This window comes from Argiope bruennichi, chromosome 3 (genome assembly GCF_947563725.1).
Source record: "Argiope bruennichi chromosome 3, qqArgBrue1.1, whole genome shotgun sequence".
In the NCBI taxonomy this organism is placed as follows: domain Eukaryota; kingdom Metazoa; phylum Arthropoda; class Arachnida; order Araneae; family Araneidae; genus Argiope; species Argiope bruennichi.
The window spans coordinates 66,285,878-66,308,795 of NC_079153.1; the positions used below are offsets into that span (position 1 = coordinate 66,285,878).

A 22,918-nucleotide genomic window follows, 5' to 3' on the forward strand; every position below is an offset into this window, starting at 1 on the left:
ATACATTTAAAATTCTGATACGAAGACCAACTATCGAATTTCATCTGTTCGGCTGTTTGCATTAATAACTTATCTTGTTCATATATGTACAAATTATCACGAAGATTCAATGATCAAGCGAGTAAGAAAGTTGGTTCAAAAGTAGAGATCGATCTTTTGGGAAGTGTGGAATATCTAGAATTGTTTAGATCCATCAAAATCTAGAGATCGGCTTTTTGGTAGATTATAATAGTTTCTTTTGTAAACTTTAAATACGAGAACGAAAAGGTTTATCAAAATTTATTTTTTATGCATTTTAAACAAAGAAATTGTAATTGAATATTCGCTTTAAAGCAATATAGTGTGAATGAAAATAGTTAAGAAAAATTGTTTTGTTTTAAAGAACCTTGAAAAAAATATCAAATATCAATTCAATCAAAATCAAATGCACTCTTTTTCTGAGTCATTTAAAAAATTTTAATAAATTAAGCCGATCAATACCATTTTATTTGTTCTTGTAAAACTTCCGTAGAAAATCTCATAAGAAGGCAATCTATTAGTTCATAAATAAAATTAAAATGCCTAAAAGTGTAATCATATTATTGATTTAAAATGTCCAATTCTTATTTTTTTAAATTTATGTTTTTATGCATGAAAAATAAAAGATTCATCAAATAAATTTCAAAAACTTTTCTTCCTAAGTTGTCTTCTCCATAAAGCTAAATATGACTGATAACTCATAATAGGTTTCTAGATTCCAGGATAAGTCATTATTCGAGCATTTACATGAAATTGTAAACAAAAATTTTATGTAATATTTATTTTTTTTTACTTATAAACCAAACTCTAAATTTATTTAAAAACAAAGCAATATTATTAATTGCAGAATAAGAAACGTTGTAAACGTTGAACCACGGTCAGATGACTAGAACGACACCTGAGCTGGCACCCCCTCTCCAATCTTCCGCACCACGACAGCAGAAAGGCATTTGACCCCGACGGATTTAACGTGCATAAGGACTACTTATACGCCGGTTCTTCGGTAGAATGGGATATCGAACCTTGAACTATCCAGCCCCGATGCTGAGATTAAGTCACCACACCCAGTAAGTCACCACGGCCCTAATGCGCCTGCAAAGTTTAATCATGTAAAATAAATTTTAAGAACTGATATTAACACAATAATGCCACTTGGAATTTTAAATTATTAAGATTGCCGACGCAATTGCTTCAAGAACAGTAATGTGCTCTAGTTTTAGAACCCTTTACAAAGCTAGTCTTAAAACATCTTTGTGAAAACAACTCCAAATTACCTCACAAATGAAGAAAATCTGTTCATTTGATTATCCATACTGTTATCAGATAAACAATATTCTAAAAATAAAATAAAAATTGAAAGAAGTCAGATCACTTAGATGAGGCTATTATAAAGGATTTAATAACATATATTATTCACAATCAATATTTAAAATCGTAAATCGATTTTAAACAAGGTTGCCTATATGAGAACGCCAATAAAAAGTGACAATAAAGGTGTAGTAAAATATGACAAATTCATTCATTGTAGAAAATATATTTTAAATATAATAGTCTCGTCATAAATATATAGCCGTAAAATATATTTATAAATATATTTATTTTTTAAAACAGCTTTAATTCTTATGATTTGAATAAAATTAAAATTTTAACCAAACATTTCCCTTCAAAAAAAAATTGAGCATGGCAATGGCTTTTTCTTCAAACGATTTCCCTTAAAATTTCTTATGCAATTTGTTCAATCAAAATCTATGATAGTATTGTTTTTACTGCACTAGTAAGAAAAAGGTTGAATAACTATTAGATAAGCATACTAATATTATACTATAATTAAATAATGAAGCAATTTTAAATGTTGAATTCAATTCAAAGCATTAAATGGAAGAATACGTCTCATTCATAGAATACCTTGAAATCAACAGACAAAGAGCCATCACGGAAGAATTAACTATCAATAAAAAACTAACCTTTAAGTACCTAAACTGTAAAACGTTTACTATATGGCTTTATTTAAGCATGTTCCTTGTTCATATCTGAAGCACATTTCTGCTAAACCATAAACTCCAAGTGCGCATCAAAACAAAGCACATTACGTTATCCAAACATCCCGAAATGAGCATAAAAACAAATATAAATAACGTAAGCATGCTTGGAAGGAAAGGAAAAGGAAAATGGTAATGTTTCATAAGGTCTTAATGAACATTTGTTCCATAATTGTTGGAACATTATGCGATTTTCTTCTTTTGTTTAACATCCTTGAGGGGAGAGCTCGTCTTTTTATTTACTGTGAATGTGCTCTCCCAAGTTACGAGGTGTACTTTCTTTTCTCTACAGCATCGCACGGTTAATGGTCTTTTGAAAAGATTCACAAAAGATGAGACAGAAAAAAACGTAATTTTGACCTTCCATCCTACCACGGTCACTCTCCCGCCTAGCCACTCACGTTGCCCAGTTTGGAATAGATGGAAATCTGCTACCCACTATGGTTGATGACAATTATTATGTATCAGGAGGGTCCTCGCCCTGTTTTTAATTAATGGAGGGTCGATGGTATATATACAAGTAAGGGACATCATTGTGTCGTCGATGAAACTGACAGTGCCACTCAGCATCACCATGATTCAGGTAGGATATTCTGCATGACAAATATATATCCTTATCATATCCATGTCTTATATTTTAAAATTTAAAATTTCATTATTATAGTTTTATGATTATTGTATCAGTTGCTAAAGCATATTTTTTTCCAGTAACACCTTTTAAAAAAAAATAATAATCTATTTTACTAAAACAACAATCTGATTTAGAAAAAATCTTTCAACTTTATAAGGAAAATGAACTTGTAATTACATATTTAAGTTAACTAATATTTTCTTGAAGTATCAATTGATTTTAGACAATCACTCGACATAAAAATGATTTTGGCAGATGATTGAATCTTTGTCTTAAATTATATACTTCCTATATTTCCAAATTCTGAATTTAACAAGGAAACTGTATACTTATTTATATTTTTAAGTTAATTAATAATTTCTTGCACTAATCAATTTTATTCAATCATTCAATATCTCAATAATTTAGGAGGATCTTTCAACTTATAAGAATAAATCTTTGACTTATTTAATGCATATTCTATATTCCCAAAATATTTATTTCATTAGGAAACCGAATATGGCATTATATGTTTATATTAATTGGTATTTTCTTAAAATGTTAATCAAACGTAATGCAGTCATTTGACATTTTTAGAGTATAATTTTTTAATAGAATTACACTTTAAAATTTTTGAGCTTTTTAGCGGTACTTAATTTTTTAAATTATTCCGTGCAAGAATATTTTGTGAAAATTATTTTTGATATTTTTATGAATATTTAATCTACTTTGATTGATGATTTATTAAATCAGATATTCTAACAGCTTTAAAGTTATTTTTAATTTATCAAAATTATTGGATTGTCGAATTGCCTTTTAATTTATTAATTATTGGAATCATTTTCTTAAGTCAATGGTATTATATTATTTTGATTTAACTGTTAAATATTTAATATTCCACAATTTTATTTCGCCAAACTTTCATTTCAAATAAAAAATATTCAAAGTAAATTATTAAAAATATTAAGAAGTATTTGTTAAATCTTTCCGTGCGTAATTCAAAAAAAATGCCTACGAACTGCAGGATTGCACTTTCAACTATTGAAGATAAAAAAGTTTCAATTAATAACGTCAGAATTTTTTTTTAAATTCCCGTTTCGCTGTTAACTCTTCATGAAATACTAGTTGCATACTCATTAGATTTAGAATATTATATGCATTGTCTTAATTTTGTTTTAAATTTGGTTTGATGCTTTGCATAAAAAAGGGAATTATTGGAATTGTAATAAATTAAAATATTATCATTTGTATGCCTTTTAAGTAATCTGAATGGAAAGTAATTTAAAATATTTTTTTCAACTAACTACATATAACTATTTAAAAATTGTATTTAAATATGTTTAAAATATTTAAACATATTTTAAACATATTATGAAAATAACAGAAATAATATATATTGAAAACAAAAGATTGTAAAGTCTATTCCGTCCTTAGTATATTAACTATTAATTAAAGGATGATTTGTACAATATTTTTCTAAATTGTTTTATGTATCTTATAAATACATTTTTTCATAAATATAGATTTGAGTTTATAATCTCTATTAATTTAGAAAAATTTAATTGTTAAATAATTAGTTTCGGCTGCTTTAATCGAACTTTACCAATTTATATTTTAAGCAGTTGGCTTTTAAATAGCTGTCAATTCTAAAAGGTGAAATATTTTGATTTTATAATTTAATTCATATGATTAAAGATATTCAACGAGCCTTGTCTTTCCAAAACATTTTTATTTTAAAACTCATTGAAATAGTTTTGATTGTATTTAAGTATTAAAATAAAGAAACCTTCGGAAAAATTTTAATCAAACTCTTTAGTTAAAATTATTTTTAAAAAATCACTTCTTTGAATGAGCATATTTTTGCTTTAAATTATATTTCTAGTTTCACTGAAATATATTATACATAACAGTGAATGGATTTTAAGATACATCTAAAATTAAATCTAATGTAACTTTTTTATTGTCATGTATAGAGCAAAATAAGAAAATTTAGAAGCAAATAACTTTATACCTTGTATATAGAAAAAGAATATTTGAATTATATAATGTAACGATCAATCACCATGTATGCAGTATTATTTATACATAGAACATTTCAAAACTATATTTTAAGTCGGAAGAAACACTTAATATTTTTTTTTATAATATGAAGATGAAAAAAAGTATAACATGGAAAAAAGTCATTTCAGTTTGCTATTTGCTTCCGTATTTATCATCGCAAATTAAAATATAAATTACTTCTGAAATATTAAAGATACTTTTTGGAAATTTTGACTCAATAAGTAGAAAATTGAGAACGATGAATCACTTCAGTAAAATAAGAATCGATATTTGGGGATTTTTTGAATACTGGTTAAATAAAATTATTTATTTCAGCTCAGTAAATAAAAAATTAATTTTGTGATCAAATTATGAACTGTAATCATGCGTTTCTTATCAATAATCTAGAAATTATTTTAAGAGGTTTATAAAATCTGAAGAGTGAAGAATTCTCAAATGAAAACACAACAAAATAATGTAGAACTTCCAAATTTTCATAAAAAATTATTAAAATTTCACTTAGAAAAAGGCATGAATATGCAAGATTTAAAAAAATTCAGATTATATATGTTGCAATTTTTCATATAAATATGATTATTACATAAATATGATTGAGCTAGTAACATTCAAAAAAGTTCATTTGATCTTAAAAACGCCCGCAGAGTTTTTTCATTAATACTTATATAAATTATTTAACTCGGATCTTTTGCAAAAATGTGATGTCAAAATATTCTTTTATTTTTTAAGATGCCTCTTCAGGATCACACTTTCTAAACAAATAACTAAATTTAAGATGCCAATTATATTTTTAAGCAAGTTTATGAGAAAGGAAAATATTATTTTTTAACAGTATAATAGTTAAAAATTGTGTGAAAATAACAAATATGTGACATTGTGTAATTGTTATTATCAATACACATTTTCAGTGTTAAAATACAAGATACAAAGTTATTATTTTTCTATTTGTTTTTTTCAGTTGTTCATCCTTACCTTATCAGTGGTTCTTTCCCAAGTAGCCGCCATATATAATTATCCTTATTACATAAGTACTGGAACTAGCCAACAATATAAATCGCAAGACGTAAGTGTATTTGATTATGAATTTGAAATCATATTAAAATAATGAATTTAATTAGAATCGATAATTATTTAAGTATTTTGTGAAGACTATTTGTTAAAACCTGTTAAAAAAATTGTTCGAAGCATTTGATTTATAAGATAACAATACTTAATATAATAACAAATAAAATATGGAAAATAACAATTATTTGTTTCCAATTCATTTCATGAGTATGTACTATTTCAATTATTATTATTCCCATAATTCATAAACTATAGAGTATAAAGAGAACAAAATTAACATAATAATGACATAATCATTTGTTTTAAAACCAAGAACTTATTTTCCCCCTTCTTTTTTTCATTTATTTCCCAGATCTATTTAAAAACATATCTCCGATTTATTTCGTAAACAATTTTTGAATTGATCTCCATAAAATTATTTCAAAAGTTTTCAAAATAGTATTTTTGACTCCTGTTTTATTTTCCCTTATTTACTTCGTATCTTTGATACTTTAAATATTTTTTTTAATCTTTTAAACAATTTTAACACATCCTTAGAAATAAAAATATTATCGAATCTGTCATGACAATTTTGATATCGGTTCTTCTTTACCTCTGAATGTCTCAATAATTACTATAATTATTTTGAAGTAATAAACCTCATAACGCGGACGAAATTCATTTTCATTAAATGCTCATTTTAAAAAATGGTAATACAAGTATTAATAAACTTAATAAGTAAAAGTTCAGACATTATTTTCCTCAATCGTTATTCGCAGTAAGCTCATTTTTACAGGAGTAAATGAAATGACTAAAGATAAATTTCAATTTCTATCGAAAATAAAAGGAACAAAGCAGATAAATACAAAAAAATTAATGTATAATGATTTTATTTATTTGTGAGAGTTATTTATTACAAAAGTTACACGCAAGTTATCATTAAAATGTTAATTGCCAGTTAATGTATACTTGTATATAAGAGCCGCTTTTTGAGTTGTTTCTTAGCACTTATTGTAAAACTGGGTACGTATTTTGAAGGAGTGTCTTTACCAATTTGTGAGTTTGATTCAGAATTCCACACATGCCTACAATTTTGATATTAGTATACCGTAATACATTTCATTCGTCTAATTTATAGTGTGTGTGTGTGACAGGCTGTACCCAGATTTAAAAAGGGGAATATCAAATGTGCATTTTTAAATGAGTCACACATTTTTTCTATAAAATTTCTATAAAATTTTTTCACTGAAATAATTCTTTAAATTTCCTCTCTTCAATATTCCATTGCAATTTTTTATATATATTCATAGGGAATTGGCAATTATCAGTTTGGATACGATGAGGCCCATTCGTCTGGTGGTACCTTTCGTAAGGAAACCGGTGATGCTTGGGGTAACAAATACGGTTCCTACGGTTTAAGAGATGCTGATGGGCGCTACCGAGTTGTCAACTATGTTGCTGATGGAGCTGGCTTCAGAGCAAACATTAATTCTAATGAACCAGGAGTAGCACCTGACGATCCTGCATCAACTGTCATCAACAAACCTGGAGTACCAGTACCAGTTGTTCAAGCACCAATTGTTCAATCACCAGTAGTCAGCAAACCAGTTCTTTATGCTCCAAGCTTGCACCATGCTGCATCCCCTCAATTTCCTTTGCTGTACCAGACATACTCTCCTGCTGGGTACTACAAAGGAACCCCTTTCACTTCAAAAGGCACCACCTACATTACAAATAAAGGAAGTCCTTATTATGGGTATTACATTTATCCATAATTTCCATCCACTTGTTGACCAATTGCCATTCTTTGATTAGTTCGCACATACTTACATGGTTTATTGTAATAAATCAAAGGCCAAATTTTGATTTGTGGTGTTAGTTTAAATTGAATCAATAAAATTCTCATTTTCCAATTGTTTGACTGTGTACGAGTTGTTGATAAATAACTTTTCTGTTTCTCTCAGACACATACACGTACACAAGAAAAAAAGTTATCATATTTTAGTAATGGCTTGCAACTATTCTTAATGATTTTTAAGCCTATTTCATCTCATAACATGAGGTCCAATGCATAACAAAATCGATAACATTTTATTTAATAAAGAAACAATTGCTATAGAAAATGTATTTTACTAGTATTTTAGAAAGTTATTTAAAAACATGTTCTACTAATAATGAAAGTCTGGACAAAATATTTTAAAATACAAATTACTTTTCATATGGAATTGTCAAAAATTTAATTTTTAATTCATCTATAACTTTCGAAATTATCCTCACAGACATATTATTTGTAATTATTTTGCTTCATGATAATTTATTTAAATTAAAATCTAATATATAATCTAATTTGATAATTATAATAAATCAAAATTCGATGAAAAGACAATTTATTATATTAGTAATTAAACTTTATAATGAAAATTTCATAAAAGTTTAAACGAATATTGCTTTTTGTACGATTAATATTGAAGTAATAATAATAATAATAATAAGTAATAATAATTTGTTTGAATAACACTGAGAATTTATATGAAATATTAACAAATTTTAGCCAAAACATTTTAATCACCACAAAAGTGAACTAAAATTATATATAAATTATATAAAAGTATATATATTATATATATAAATTCATAAATATATATATTATTTTTCATACAGAATCGTAAAATTTCTTAATTCATTAAAATAATTTAAAATGTACAACTATTTTATTTTTCAAATAATTTAAAATCTTGAGAAAGTAAGAAATATTTAAGTAAATCTTCCCGAGAAGTAGAATTTTGTTATGAATATATTCAAATTCTAACACCATCAGAAGTTAAAGGATTTATTTCCTTTTTCTACTAAAATGATAATATTGTTTAAAAAATTTGTAATTCAAGTGAATGGGGAATGGTGATGATATATTCAAATGAGTCATCCACTTTTATTCCTTTAATGATAATTTATTTGTTTAAATATTAGAGAATGTTAAATAATTCTTTAAATTTCACCTGTTCATTAAGAAAAAAAATTTGCATTTGCTATTCAAATCTTATTAATAAAGCAGTTAGAATAAAAATCTTTCTTCTTTTGTGTGGCATTAAATAATAAAAAATAAGCTCTTTGCATAAATAATTCTAAACGCTATCACGCACAAATAGCACAAATATCTCAGTAATAATTGTTATAAACCCAATCGCTTGGCAATTTGACTAACTTTCAAAATTCGAATTTCACAAATCAAATTTTGACACGATTCCCATAAGATTTCATATTTAATACTCTTAAATTACATAATCAGTTAGTTTTCAATGTTAGAAACGCTTTTAGATTAAAAATTATTTGAGAATGTCTAGTTGTAATTGTCTATTTACACATATGATGATGCTCAACTCATAAAATTTTTATAGCAAAATCATAAGTAAATTTGAATGCACTATTTATGTAATGCATTATACTTCACTTCCTTTTCCGCATTAATAACAGTACAACGCAATAATAATCTTTCGTAATCATGCAATGTTATCATTTGCCGACCCAATGGAATTCATATTTAACGGAACTAGGTTTAGAGAGGAACAATTGAAAAGGTTATTAATTTGCCATAAAAGTGCCCTAAAATCATTTTGTTTATAGTTTATTGCTATTGTTTATTCAGTCATCTTATTTCCTTGTGAATAAATTTTTGCATAAGTGATATATGGACTAATTCAAAAAGGAAAAGAAATTAAAAACAAAAAATTGTTTAAAAATGTGGGAATTTCCCATTTATTATCCCTACTAATAATAAACGCATATATGTTTGTGCACTTGAGAGAAATTTTTCGAAATATCATTCACTCCTTCTAACAATCGCAGTATTGAACTTTTCCACAATAATTTTCAACGTAATTATTACTCAAAAAGGATTTTTACACTATTTTATTATTTAAAAAAATTATCTATTCAATCATATTTATTTAGTTATCGTTTACTATTTTCATGATTTTTACAATTATTTAAAAATATTTGTGTGAATAATTTGCAATAATACTCTTCATTGTTGCAAGAAAGTTCAAGCCATTTGTATTGTTTTCCCACCTATTTAATTGTCTTTCTTCTATTTCTAAAAACTGGGGAATAAAACTATTTTGTTTGCATCTTTGGTAATATTGCTATTAATTTTTATTTCCTTATTCAATTTCATTTTGTGAATCTATAAACAAAACTCACTGAGGTACCAAATACATTAAAGAATATATGTGGCATAAAATATTATTATTTTTTTAATAACTTCTATCAGCATGTTTCAGTTTGGCAAAAATCATGTTGGCTTGTTTAAATGATGATGATATCGTGTCCGCGTTAACACGGAAAGAGGCACAGTAGCTTCTGAGGGTAAAGACCCCTGAGCAACCGAAGGTAGAAGTCTGACTTCTTGAACAGCCCCTTTTTGCAAAGGGAATCTTTCACACACCTTAAAAATAGAGCACAGGGAACCAGCACCCATGCCCGAACCAGGACTCGAACCCTGGATGTATAGATCACAGAGAAGACGGGCTACCCCTAAGTCAAGACACCGGCGTTTTTGTAAATAATGCATATACTGCATGATTATTTTCAGTATTTTTCAATTTTTTTTTCAGCTGAATGTTTCTATACATCTAAAATTCTACTCTATGTGCTCACAAAATGTAAATAATTTAATGCTAAAATAAATTGCGCGTTTTGAGTGAGGAATATGAAAATGAAATTGCAGTATGACGTACGAGATAATTTGATGTTAGATAACATCGACAGAATTGTGTCCCATGAAACTATGGCGCATGAGAATTGACTCCATTAGAGAAGCTGATGCACAACAATAAAAAGAACATTTATTAGAAAACTAAATTAATGCTTCAATTTCTATATTTGTTTAAAGATAAAAATATTTTGTTGAAGAAACCAAAAGTATAAACGAGTTAATTGATGTAAACAACCCATATTCCAAGCTAACAACCTGTAGGCAAGAGACGGCTAGTTTCTAGTAAAAAAATGGAAAAGAAGAATGTCAGAAACAATTTGCTATTCAATTTTATCTATCTATTTCTTTACGTGTTATAATTATGTTCACTTGTATTAAGACAGCCCGACAGATAGATTTTCTCAAAATCATTTTCGTTTAAAATTTGTCAGAAATCTGCACATTTGATGTAAAGTTCTCTACAAGAAATTTCATTTTTTATCTCTAAGCGGTTTATCTCTAAGTTTCACACAAAATTCCAAAAAAGTCTTTTTCATACTCAGAGAAATCACGAACACAGAGATTTGTCAGAATCTAGAGTTCGATTCTTTTAACGCTGACAATGCATTCTCCAAACATATAGGAAAAACACTGAAGGGTTTCTTTGTCAAAATCTTTATTTAAAAAAAGTCATTTATTAAACCATTATGTAAGGATACTGGATAGAAAATATTGCTTTATTAAATCGGGAAAAGGCAATTAATATTGTAAGTAAAAATAACTCACATCTTCTAATTGATATTTCTCAAGATGTATATTTCAAGAAAATCGATATTTGGATTTGAGCCAAATTTTCTCTTTTCTTCGAAAAGCATAAATATCAGCATTAATAAAATATACCGAAATAAAAATAAACCATTTACATAAATTTCTTAGAAATTATAGTATCAGTATATAAGTCAGTTACCCTAAGTAGCTAATTAAAAGGTATCTTTTTTAAGAAACTTATCAATTTAGTTTCACATGTTAATATTATTTTGTCTTATTTTAATATCATGTTAATGATTTATTTTAGGTAAATTATTTTATGTCAGTAACATTGTGCAAACGAATATTTTTTATTCATTTATTCCATTCATGTCCCGCGATTTTGGCATTCGCATTCTCATTCGCAATTATTTCAAAAAACGCCTGATGTTTGCTTATATTGTAATAACTTAGTAAATATAATGAAACGAATGGGAATCAATTGTAACTGAAAGAGTTTTTATATTATCCTTATATTTTATCATTCGTTTTTATAAATTTACTTATTTAATAGTTAGGCTATCAATATTATTTTAATGGATTTATGAGGGGACACAGTCTTCTTCTACCTTGCTATCCTAAACAGCTGCCTAGTCTGACTAGTCAGGCATCCGCAACTGCATAATATTCTGAGTTTACTGAGAAGAAATCATGATGAATGATAAAATATGTGCATCCTTTAATAAAATAACAGGTTTATAAAACGTTCTGACATCTGTCTATTAAAGAAAAGCTAAATAGAATGCATCATTCATAAAATAAAGAAAAGCACGCTTGAAAAAAATGAACACCATCCATGCTGGACTTATCATTAATAAATATCCTTCAAGAAGAGAAATAATATTTTTTTAATTAAAAGTTTACTTGTGGATAAAGATGATTAATTTCAGAATTTCATTGACAATCCTCGAATGATAAGCAACCCTAAATTAACATAGAACATTTGCTATTCAAATAAATTTTATTATTTATGTATTCCGGGAAGATTTATCAACAATTTATTTGCACACAAATAACATTCCAAGGAGTTTCTAAATGAAGATTTATTTCTTGCTAGAATCCAACCAACGCAAATCATATAAAGATTCAAAATTGCACTCTTTGCGTTTATTTCATATCCCATAAATTCCATAGCAGAAAAAAAAACGTGACGATGTCCACCAACGTATTAAATTTTTTTACAGTGGTACATTCTTTTGGTTAAACCTTGACTTAGATACATGGAAAACGACCTAAAATTCAAGAAGATGATTTTCGTCTGGCCATAACTTAATAGGGTCGTCGTGATTCCATCCGTGTTGGTAAAGTGTCATGGCTTCCAAACTCACGCTTCCGACAAAATGTCCTTTCACTATATGGAAATGAAGAGTGATTGTTTTAATACAAAAGAATAAATCGGTCCGAATTAACCCTTTATGCGGTTACTTTTTTCAGAACTTCTGTGTCAGAGGTTATATTTAAATCCGACGTGCTTTTCTGCAGGAGAGCACTGCAAACTTAGAGAGACCTGGGATACGTTTAATGGTAATTTTGACAAGACGAGAGAAAATTTTACTTAAAATTGGAGACAGACAAATGCAAAGGAGTTTTTTTCCAGGTAAAAAAAGTGTAAAGTTCCTATAAATATAAAGTTCTGATAACAATAATAGAAACGTTTCATATATGGTGTACCATCTAGAGAAATTAATCTTTGTATCTCCGCATAAAAGTCGAAAATATTTGTCATTTATCTTACGTCTTAATTTAATGCACACTTTGAGACTCCTGGGATACTTATAATCGTAATTTTGAAAATATGAGAGAAAATTTCATTTTAAATAGGATACAGACAAATAGTAGTTGCAAAATAGTTTTTATTATCAATAAAAGTAAAGTGTAAAACTCTGATAAATATAATTAACAACAATAGAAGCGTTTGATATATGGAATACCATCTAGAGAAATTAATCTGTGTAACTCCACTTTAAAGTTGAAAATATTTGTCATTTATCTTAGATTTTAATTTCATGAAAATTTAGGGAGACCTTGGATACTTATAATAGTAATCTTGACAAGATAAAAGAAAAATTTATTTAAAAGTAGTGACAGACAAGTGCAAAATAATTTCTTTCCTAGTAAATGTAAATGTAAAATTCCGATAAATATAATTTACAACGATAGAAGCGTTTGATATATGGAATACCATCAAGAGAAGTTAATCATTGTACTTCCGCTTTAAAGCTGAAACTATTTGTCATTTATCTTGCATTTTAACTGTATGCAAACTTACAGAGACTGCGATACTTATAATGGAAAAGATGAGAGAAAATTTCATTAAAAATTGGAAAATGCAAAGTAGTTTTTTTTTCAGTCAATAAAGGCAAAATGTAAAACTCAGATAAATATAATTGACAACAGAAATTGCGTTTGATATATGGAGTACCGTCTAGAGAAGTCAAACTTTGTACCTCCACATTAAAGTCGAAAATATTTTTTATTTATCCTTCATCTTAATTCTTTACATTTTAATCTTTAATTTATAGAAAAAATATATATAAGAAAGAAATTGAAATATCTTTTGTAGCAATATCTAATTCTACTGCAATTAAAACAATAATAATTAAAATTTTGAAGTTCAACAATTTTATGGAAAGGAATCATGCCTTTATTAGGATTGTCATTCCATGAATTTTTTTCTTCTTGGACAATCGATTTAATTCTTTTTATTACAGTAGAGTTCTTATCAAAATGCATTTTCCTCGTAGTAATTTTTTCATAGCATTTCACTTTTTTTTTAAAAAATCAAATAATTAGATTTTTAATATAAGTACTTTATGATCAAACATTTATTCTTAGACAGATAAATCATCTGTTTTATTTTTCAGTGATTTTCTTTTTTTTAAGGAATGTAAATATTTGGTTTTCAAATTATTATAGTCACAAAAGAAAATAATTTTTAATTTCACTCGGGAAAAATATTCCTAAACAATTCATAAAACATTCATTCATTGTTTTTGATAACATATTACTACTCAATCAAATTTTCCATAACATATTACACCTCAATCAAATAAAATTGAAAATGCCTCTTTCTTGTATGTTAAAATTAAAAACAGTGTATCTACAAGCTTTTTCAGACTAACGAAACGTTATTAAGAAAAGGGATTTATATGTTAGTTCAAAATTCGACTAATATAAAGATACGTTTGTAAATTTATTCTGTCTCACCTCTGTTTTTTTTTTGTTTTTTGTAGTAATCTACAGAATTTTAACTCCCCAGTACATATGAAAAATATGCTAGGCTATTTCCAAACATGAAATGAGTGTTTCACTTTTTATAAAAGTGCCTTATTAAATATTTAGATTGTTTATTTAATAATTATTTTCAGCAATAGTTATTCACAATAGATTTCAACTCAATCAAATAAAATCGAAAAGGCCTATTTCTTGTATATTAGCACTAAAAAATGATATATCATCAAACTTTATCAGACAAATAAAATGCTATTTAAAAAGGAGCTTTATATGTTAGTTCAAAATTCGACTAATACAAAGATATGTTTGTAAAATTAGTCTGTCTCACTTCTGTATTTTCAACGGAACTAAAACATGCACTCCTTTATTTGCAAACAAAAAATGAGTGTTTCACTTTTTTTTTTTTTTAAGGCATCATCAGACAGTTTCTAAAACTGTTGACAGTGAGCTTCATTTAGCTGTTGCGTAGGAATGTTGGGACATAAAAATTGATGAATTCAGCAAAGCCAACTTCTATGAAGTCTAGATTATTTTAATAAGCATCATCTAAAGTTCATTCCCCATTCATTTAACAGTTGAAAGTTCTAAAGATTCATACCAAAAGGTTAAGAATTTTTACTTTCAATTAAATCAACCAACCCGATAAAGCAGTTTTCCACCTCCACGGTGCGAGAATTCACCATTAAATACAAGCACCAGCCCATCTCTCTCAAATAATAATAATAATAATCGGGCTATCTTACACCATGCACCATAATTACAGTTATTTTGTTTATATTGCTCTGGTAATTATGATGTGAAAAATTATCAGTCCCGTGATTGTTACTTATCGATGATGGTGACATCACAATCCTACACTATTCTTCTTTGGAGGAGGAACTTGATATAAAAGAATCGAACAGGGTGTGATCAAAAAAGTTGCTGTTATGGACGTTCCAAACAAGGTAAAGACTCCTCTCTTATAGCCTACGCTTCTTTAGCGGCTAATTAATTCTGTATTCAATAAGAATGGCCAACAAGGACGAATTTCAGGGGATTTTTCCGGTAGAAGGCTTTTCGTGTAATTTTTGTTGTGAATGTGTGTCGTGTGAAAATAGAGTTGAAAGAAGTGAGGCCGTCGTGTGATTGTGTTTGTCGCAGTCCTGATTTTTTACCTGTTATATTGTCTATTATAAATTCTTTTAAATCAATTAATTAATAATGGCATTGAAAGTCTTTTGTTTTATTTGTTAACTTCAATGACATTGACTAAAGCAATAACGTAGTTTGAATAAAAATTGTAGGCTGTTGCTTCAAAATAGACCTAGAAAAATATCTTTAATATCTGAAAATAGAGAATCTTTAATATCCGATAGGAAAGAACTAATGTCAATATATTAAACTTCGTTCAATTTATCTATTAAGTAGATATCAACAGTACAAAAATCCTTTATTTTGTTAAAAAAAATTCAAAAATTCAAAAAAAAATTCAAAATTCAAAAAATTTAATACAAAAATGAGCTTTTAATAAAGATTTTTTAAAAATTATTTTATATAGAATCAACATTAGATTAACCTGATTTTACTTCTCTATATTTTAGTATATAGCATTTTTTCACTATTCAATGTTAGTTAAATTTTTAAATGTAGGAAATTTATTTAAAAAATTAATTCAATTGACTTCACTTAACAAATAAAAAATTTATTTTTTTTAATTAATATTTTGGATTAAAAACATTCTTATACAATCAAAAATGAAATATTTATAATTTAATTAATAATATTTTTAAATTAATCATCAGAAATATGAGAAAAGGTAAAATGTTTTGTTAGACTTTATTATTAAAAATTACAAATTACAAATTTTATTTAATTAATTAATATTTTGGATCAATAACATTCTTATAAAACAAAAAGGAAATCTTTGTCACTTAATAATTTTTTTAATTAATTATGAGAAATAAGAGAAATTTCAAAAGATTATGTTAGACTTTATTATTAAAAATATTCTTTTTTTTTTAATATCAAAGAGCTTGCAGCTGGAACTATATAATACATTAATCTTATTTTATTGAGCATATATATATTAAAAATGTAAACAATTTTATAGTAAAGCAGAAATTAAGCAAAAGAAATAATAATTTTATTTAATTATCTTATAACTATTCTTATTCTTTAAATTCAAGAACGCAATTTAAAAAGAAACTTAATAACATACTAGTTAATCGGATCCTTATAATGAATTATTTTTGCTTCGAATATGCAGCTTCAATGTCTAGAGAAATAAATAATGTAAGCTTTTGAAATTGATATTTAAAAATGTGTTCATTGTAATCTCTATACAACACTAAGACAGGGCATTCAAGAGAAATCATATTTATTCTTATATAAGAATTAAATATTCATTAAATTAAATATTATTAAATATTCTTACATATTTAATATTCTTATTCTTAATTAAATGCATACATACAAATCGAACTTTTTATTTAAATAAAAAAACACTCTGATACTGTTAGTGCATTAGAGCTGAAATCTCATTTCCATGAAGGATTTTAGGATATTAAAAAAAATTGAAATTAAAATTCGTAACATTATTTATGAAAAATCTACCGGATTGGTTCAAGATACTTTTGATAAGTTTTATTCTGCGTTCCACTTTATGTGGATTTAAATATGAAGTTTTCAACTAATTATTATTTAAAGCATTTCCAGTTTGTTACTAAAACTGCTCTGAAGTATCATAGGTGATTTTGGGCTACGTTTTGTAGTTAGTTTGTTTTTCTGACAGTATGAAATTAAAATTAGAGTAATTGTAATATGGTGCACAATAAATTACTAATAACGTAAAGCTAAAATCTGAATAATCTTAAAATAAATAATCTAGAAGTGTGATTTTTTTTTATTGCATGACTGTTTATATGTAGCTTTAAACAAAACAAAATGCTCAGTTAAACAGAGATTTTACTCGAGAATGTTTTTAATTTTTTGAATTACTAATTTAAAGAAAGAACTTGTTTTTCATTCAGAATATTTTGCAATGCAGTTTTGCTTATACAATAATTCACACAAATTATAAATGTTTAAAGGCTTTTCAATCTCAAAAGGTAAATTTACAATATTTAAAATATTTATAAGCTTGATTTTCTTTTCTAATATGCAATATCAGATATAGTAGCAATTTGAATTTATTATCAAGTTTAATGAATAAGAAACTATTTAAAACTTCTGAATAATGGTTGGCGATACTCTATTTGAGTTTTTCCCAATTTAATTTCAAACTTTTATTTCACATCAAAAAGTGCCGCATTAATTTTCAGCGCAGAAATAAAAGAATTCACTTAAAAGAATAAATTATTTTGCCTAATTAGGAATATTAAATGTAAAAAGCAATTGAGAGAAAAAAAATATTTCAGAATTAAAGATTCAAAAAATTTTAAATAGTTGCATAGAAACATTATTACTTTTAATTATAAAAGTTTCATTTTTTTATCATTTTTGTATGTAATTTAAATAAATTAGCATTTCATATATTATCTGAATAAAAATTTAACCACGAGAATCTGTTAATTATTGCTATCTGTTCTAAAGTCTCGAAATATTTATGTTCTTGTTTCCGTGGTTCAGAAATAAAATTAGAGCAAAAGAAATATATCTTTATTGAATTGACGGATCATCATATATTAGTCCTCTGATTCAAATTGAAATTAAAATCATAAAAAAAAAATTTAGAATTTAAAAATTATTTAAGAATTTATTGCATCTTTTCAAAATTCTAAATTTCAACACCAATTTTGCATTTATTTAAAGGTTTTTAAATGTAAATTATAATTTCTAAGGTAATTAAGTCTATTTAAATTGTGTGTAAGAATTGAAGCACTACCATAGGACTCAAAAATTTGAAACAATATGCCTTAAATTAAACTTTTATTGAACAAGAAAGCTTACAAAACAGAATCACAACTGACATGAGGAACAAAGTCACCAGGACTTATTAGGTCAGAATTCGTTTGGCACAGTCACAGTTTATTTCTTAACAACAGGGTATCCGTGGTATTCAATATTGTTGAAATAAGGAATGGGACCTGCGAAAGAAGCTACAGCTGGTGAATAGATAGGCCTGTAGAAGGGTGCGGAGTATGTATTAAGATATGGGTTCAGAGCATAACGGGGAGCATAAGCGAAGGCTTTCACTGCAGGTGCGCTGTTAATTACTTGAGTAGAGTATGCAAATTTAGAAGTGGGGGCAGCATATGCAATAGGGGCAACTGGAGCAGCAGCATATGATGTGATGGTAGAAGATTTGGCAACTGGAACTGCTGCTGGGGCAGGGAAGCTGTATGCTACTGGAGTTGCAGCTGCTACAGCAACTGGAGCTTGAGCAATTGTTTTGGCAACTGGCACAGCTGCAGGTTCAGGGAAAGCATAAGTGGCTGGTCCAGTTTGAGTTATGGTGGTGCTTGAAGATTTGGCAACTGGGGCAGCAGCGGGAGCTGGAAATGCATAAGGAATAGGTTTGGTTTCAGTGACAGTAGTGTGGGTTTTAGCAACTGGAACAGCTACAGGGGCTGGGAAAGCATAAGAGATTGGTCTGGTTTCTGTAATTGTTGCAGTTTTAGCAACTGGTACAGCTGCAGGGGCAGGGAATGCGTAAGAAATTGGTCTAGTTTCGGTGATGGTAGCAGTTTTAGAAATTGGAACTGGGGCTGCAGGTGGGAAAGCATATGTAACTGGTCTGGTTTCGGCAGTGCTAACAACAGTTGTCTGGGTTTTGGCTACTGGTACAGCAGCGGGCTCAGGGAAACTATAAGTAGTTGCAATTGGAGCTTGAACAGAGATTTGCTCGGTTTTTACAGCAACAGGCTGGGAAATAGTTTTAGCTACTGGGACAGCTGCGGCTGCTGGAAATACAGGGGCTGCGATTGCAACTTGTTCCGTTTGGTATGCTACAGGCTCAGCTGCTGGGACTGCAACAACTGGAGCAGGAGCTGGGACTGCAACGGCTGACTGAACAAGGACTGTTTCAGCTTTGTTGATGGTGGCATCAGCTGGATCCTTAGGCTCCACACCAGGTTCGTTCGTTTTGATATCGGCCTTGAAACCGTCATCATTAGCTACGTAGTTAACGATTCGGATTCGACCATCGGCATCTCTAAGACCATAAGAACCTGCAACATTTCCATAGGCATCACCAGCTTCCCTTCGGAAAGTACCTCCTGAAGTGTGATCTTCATTGTAGCCAAAGTTGTAGTTACCGAGACTCTATAAAAACAAATAGTATTCATAATAAATAAAAATCCTCATAACTCAGAGATCCATAAAAGATGTCTCATATTTAAATGAGATCTTCTTTGAAAGTAATATGTGTTTACCAAATGAAGGGAACAATGTGTTTAATAATTTTTGCAAAAAGTCTTTTATTTGAAATTATTCATAGATTTTCTTTACGGGTTTCAAAATAGATGGAATTTAACATAACATATTATAAATGATTTAAGAATCTGAAAAATATCTGAATAAATAAAATAGGAATATTGTATATATTAAAGCATAATGAATATCTTTGAAACTCGTTCGATAAAAAGAAGGACTTTGGAAAGGAGAAAATATGTTGAATGCATCCTTAATAAATTTAAAAAAGAAAATTATTATTAAAACTTTTCAAGAAACTTTCATTTTTTTATTAAAAGTAGAATATATTATTATCTATTCCATCTGTCTAATTTAAACAATTCTTTCAGTTTCTTTAAAATGAAATTAGTCATAACAAATGCTATTCAAATTATTTTCTTAAAATAATTTGAACATTTCCAAATAAAATGGATCAATAAAATGTATATTACTTTTATTAAAATAATAATAAATTATTATAAAATCATTTCATTGATTATTTATTAAAGCTTTTAATTTAATTTTAAAACACATGCGGTTTAAAAAATTATGTCTGTGCATAATTTTTAATATTTTAAATAAGTATATTGACATAAATAGGATTAGTGTTCAAAAAAACACTTACTAAATATTTTTTTTTAATTCTAAATGTAAAACACATGCTAATATATAATTAAATTGCATCTAAGTTTTATTAATAATTGATATTATATATTTTTAATATATTTGATAAAAAAAAAATAAATGCTTACATCTTCACTTCGGAATTGTGCGCTAGCTCCAGTTTCAGCTAAAGCTACAGGGGCAACTGGAATTGTGGCTTTAGCCACAGCCACAATGGCAAGCAAGATGAAGGCCTATAAGAGACACAATAAATTAAATAAAAATTGTAGAAAAGGTAATATTTATTCATTGTATATGTATCAAAAATTATGCGAAAATGTTATTAATTTATAAAACCTAGTCTTATCAAAGAGTTTTCATCATATATCAACATTTCTCAATATGCTATAAAAAATGAAAAGCAGTTAAATACTTCCCTTCAATTACAGTACATTGATTAACAACGCTATTATTTTCTACATGAACTTCTCGCTCTCCCCAATAAAAAATTGTAATTTTTTAAATTCATGTATATAATTGAATAATAATTATAGTGGAGTTTTTTTTGCAACATAAACTTAAAATAATTTAAAAGATTATATTTAAATGCTATTAAATTAAATTTATGTTCTATTTAATTAAATTTAAGTCTATTAAGTTCTATTTAATTAAATTTAAGTCTACTAAGTTAAGTTCTGTTTAATTAAATTTAAGTCTACTAAGTTAAGTTCTATTTAATTAAATTTAAGTCTACTAAGTTAAGTTCTATTTAATTACGTCTATTAAGTTAATATTGTTAAATTTTTCAAATGATCAATTAAAGTTATAATAATTTGGATGCATTTACATTCTTCAATACTTAAGAGAAAATTATTTTTAACAAAATTATCAGAAACCATTTAATATTTTGGCATTTAGAGGCTGATCGTGGAAGTTTATTTTATATGAAATAATTCTATTCAATAAAACATCTCTATTAAAATATTTAAATTGTACATATTAAATAGAAAATAAAGATAATATTTGAGATTTTTAGATCTTTCTCAATAAATAGATAATTATATTAATTTTGCATGCATTTATTTCTGAGGCATTAGAAATAAATTAAGTGGCCAAAAATAACAAATAATAATTTAAAAAAATGTTTCGTTTATTCTAATTTCCTAAAAGTGCTTAGTCAATATACTATTAAATGTATTAATTTCTTACTAATAAAGATAATTTAAGAACATATTTTATTGGAAAGATAACATGCTAATAATTTTTTTTAATAAAATCAAAATCAGCACAGTTCATTTTAAAAGCCATTTCAAACTTACCTTCATGTTTCAGTTGTAAGTCTGCAGATGCTGCTAAACCTATGAAACTTCCAGACCAAGCCACTATATTTATACTATCAGTTTTACGAGTGTTACGCATTAAACGACCATTGGTCAAGAGCCAATCACGTGCACCAAATTTCTGTCATCAGTTAGCAGCTTCTTTGCCAACTACCCCCCCCCCTCCCCAATATTGTTTTCATTAGCAAAAACTGCCTTTTCTTCCCCCATCTGAAAGAAAAAGTCAGTTCCCTTTCCAAAACCTTGATCTAAATTTCTTCCCGTCTAATCAGCAATCGACCTTGATAGGCAGATGGGAAAGGCCGAGTTCTGCCTTATAACGGTGAAAGGTGTGGACCGGCCAAAACGTAACAAGGAATCCCTCCCTACACACAATTGCCTATTTTCCCCAACGCAGAGAAAGTGATGTAAGGTTGTGGGCAGTTTCTTCTTCTCCAAATGTGGATTTCTTTTTCATTGAATTCTCACTCCTGGATTTCCTTCAATCTTTAAATTCTGAAATACTTTCAATACTTTTTTCTTGTCCATCAAATTATTTTCTGTTACAAAAAAAAAAAAAAATTTTACATAATACATGCAAGTTAGTCATAGATTTTTCGACAGAAATTCTTTTGCATTAAATTCACACTCCTGAATTACTTTCAGTCTTTACATTTTTCAATTTTTTTTTCTTGTCCTTCAAATTATTTTCTGTCACAAAAAAACGTTTCTTACATAATACATGAAAATTAGTCATGGCTTTTTCTACAAAAATTCTTTTGCAGTCAATTCACAATCCTGGATCTCTCAAAATCTTTAAATTCCTCATTATTTTCAATATTTTTTTTCTGATCCATCGAATAATTTTTTGTGACAAAAAAAAGTCCTTATATAATACATGAATCATGGGTTTTCGACAATAATTCCTTTGCAAGGAATTCAGACTTCTAGATTTTCTTCAATCTTTAAATTCTTCAATATTTTCAACAGTTTTATCTTGTCTATCAAATTATTTTCTGTGAAAAAAAAAAAACGTTTCTTGCACAGTATATGAAAGTTGGTCATGGCTTTTTCAACAGAAATTCTTTTGCACTGAATTAACAATCCCTCATTTCCTTTAAAATTT

The 22,918-nt window shown here is 27.3% G+C and overlaps 2 protein-coding genes across 2 annotated transcripts in view; one reads left to right on the top strand and one right to left on the bottom strand.

Annotated features, from left to right (window-relative positions):
- The window catches only part of LOC129962865 (DNA translocase FtsK 1-like), a 31,083-nt gene extending 9,170 nt beyond the window's left edge, over window positions 1–21,913 (bottom strand). Inside the window, exons 1-3 of the mRNA XM_056076865.1 lie at window positions 21,793–21,913; window positions 20,623–20,727; window positions 18,508–19,741 (exon numbers count right to left, since the gene is read on the bottom strand). Of these exons, the coding sequence (XP_055932840.1) occupies window positions 18,508–19,741; window positions 20,623–20,727; window positions 21,793–21,798 (1,345 nt within the window). The 5' untranslated portion in view covers window positions 21,799–21,913. The remainder of the gene's footprint in view (window positions 1–18,507; window positions 19,742–20,622; window positions 20,728–21,792) is intronic.
- Window positions 2,300–7,687, top strand: LOC129963719 (adult-specific rigid cuticular protein 15.5-like). Its single transcript, XM_056078239.1, has 3 exons — window positions 2,300–2,640; window positions 5,684–5,788; window positions 7,080–7,687. Exons 1-3 carry the CDS (start codon window positions 2,563–2,565, stop codon window positions 7,542–7,544), a joined length of 648 nt encoding a protein of 215 aa, XP_055934214.1. The 5' UTR covers window positions 2,300–2,562; the 3' UTR covers window positions 7,545–7,687.
- Window positions 21,914–22,918: the final 1,005 nt, after the last annotated feature.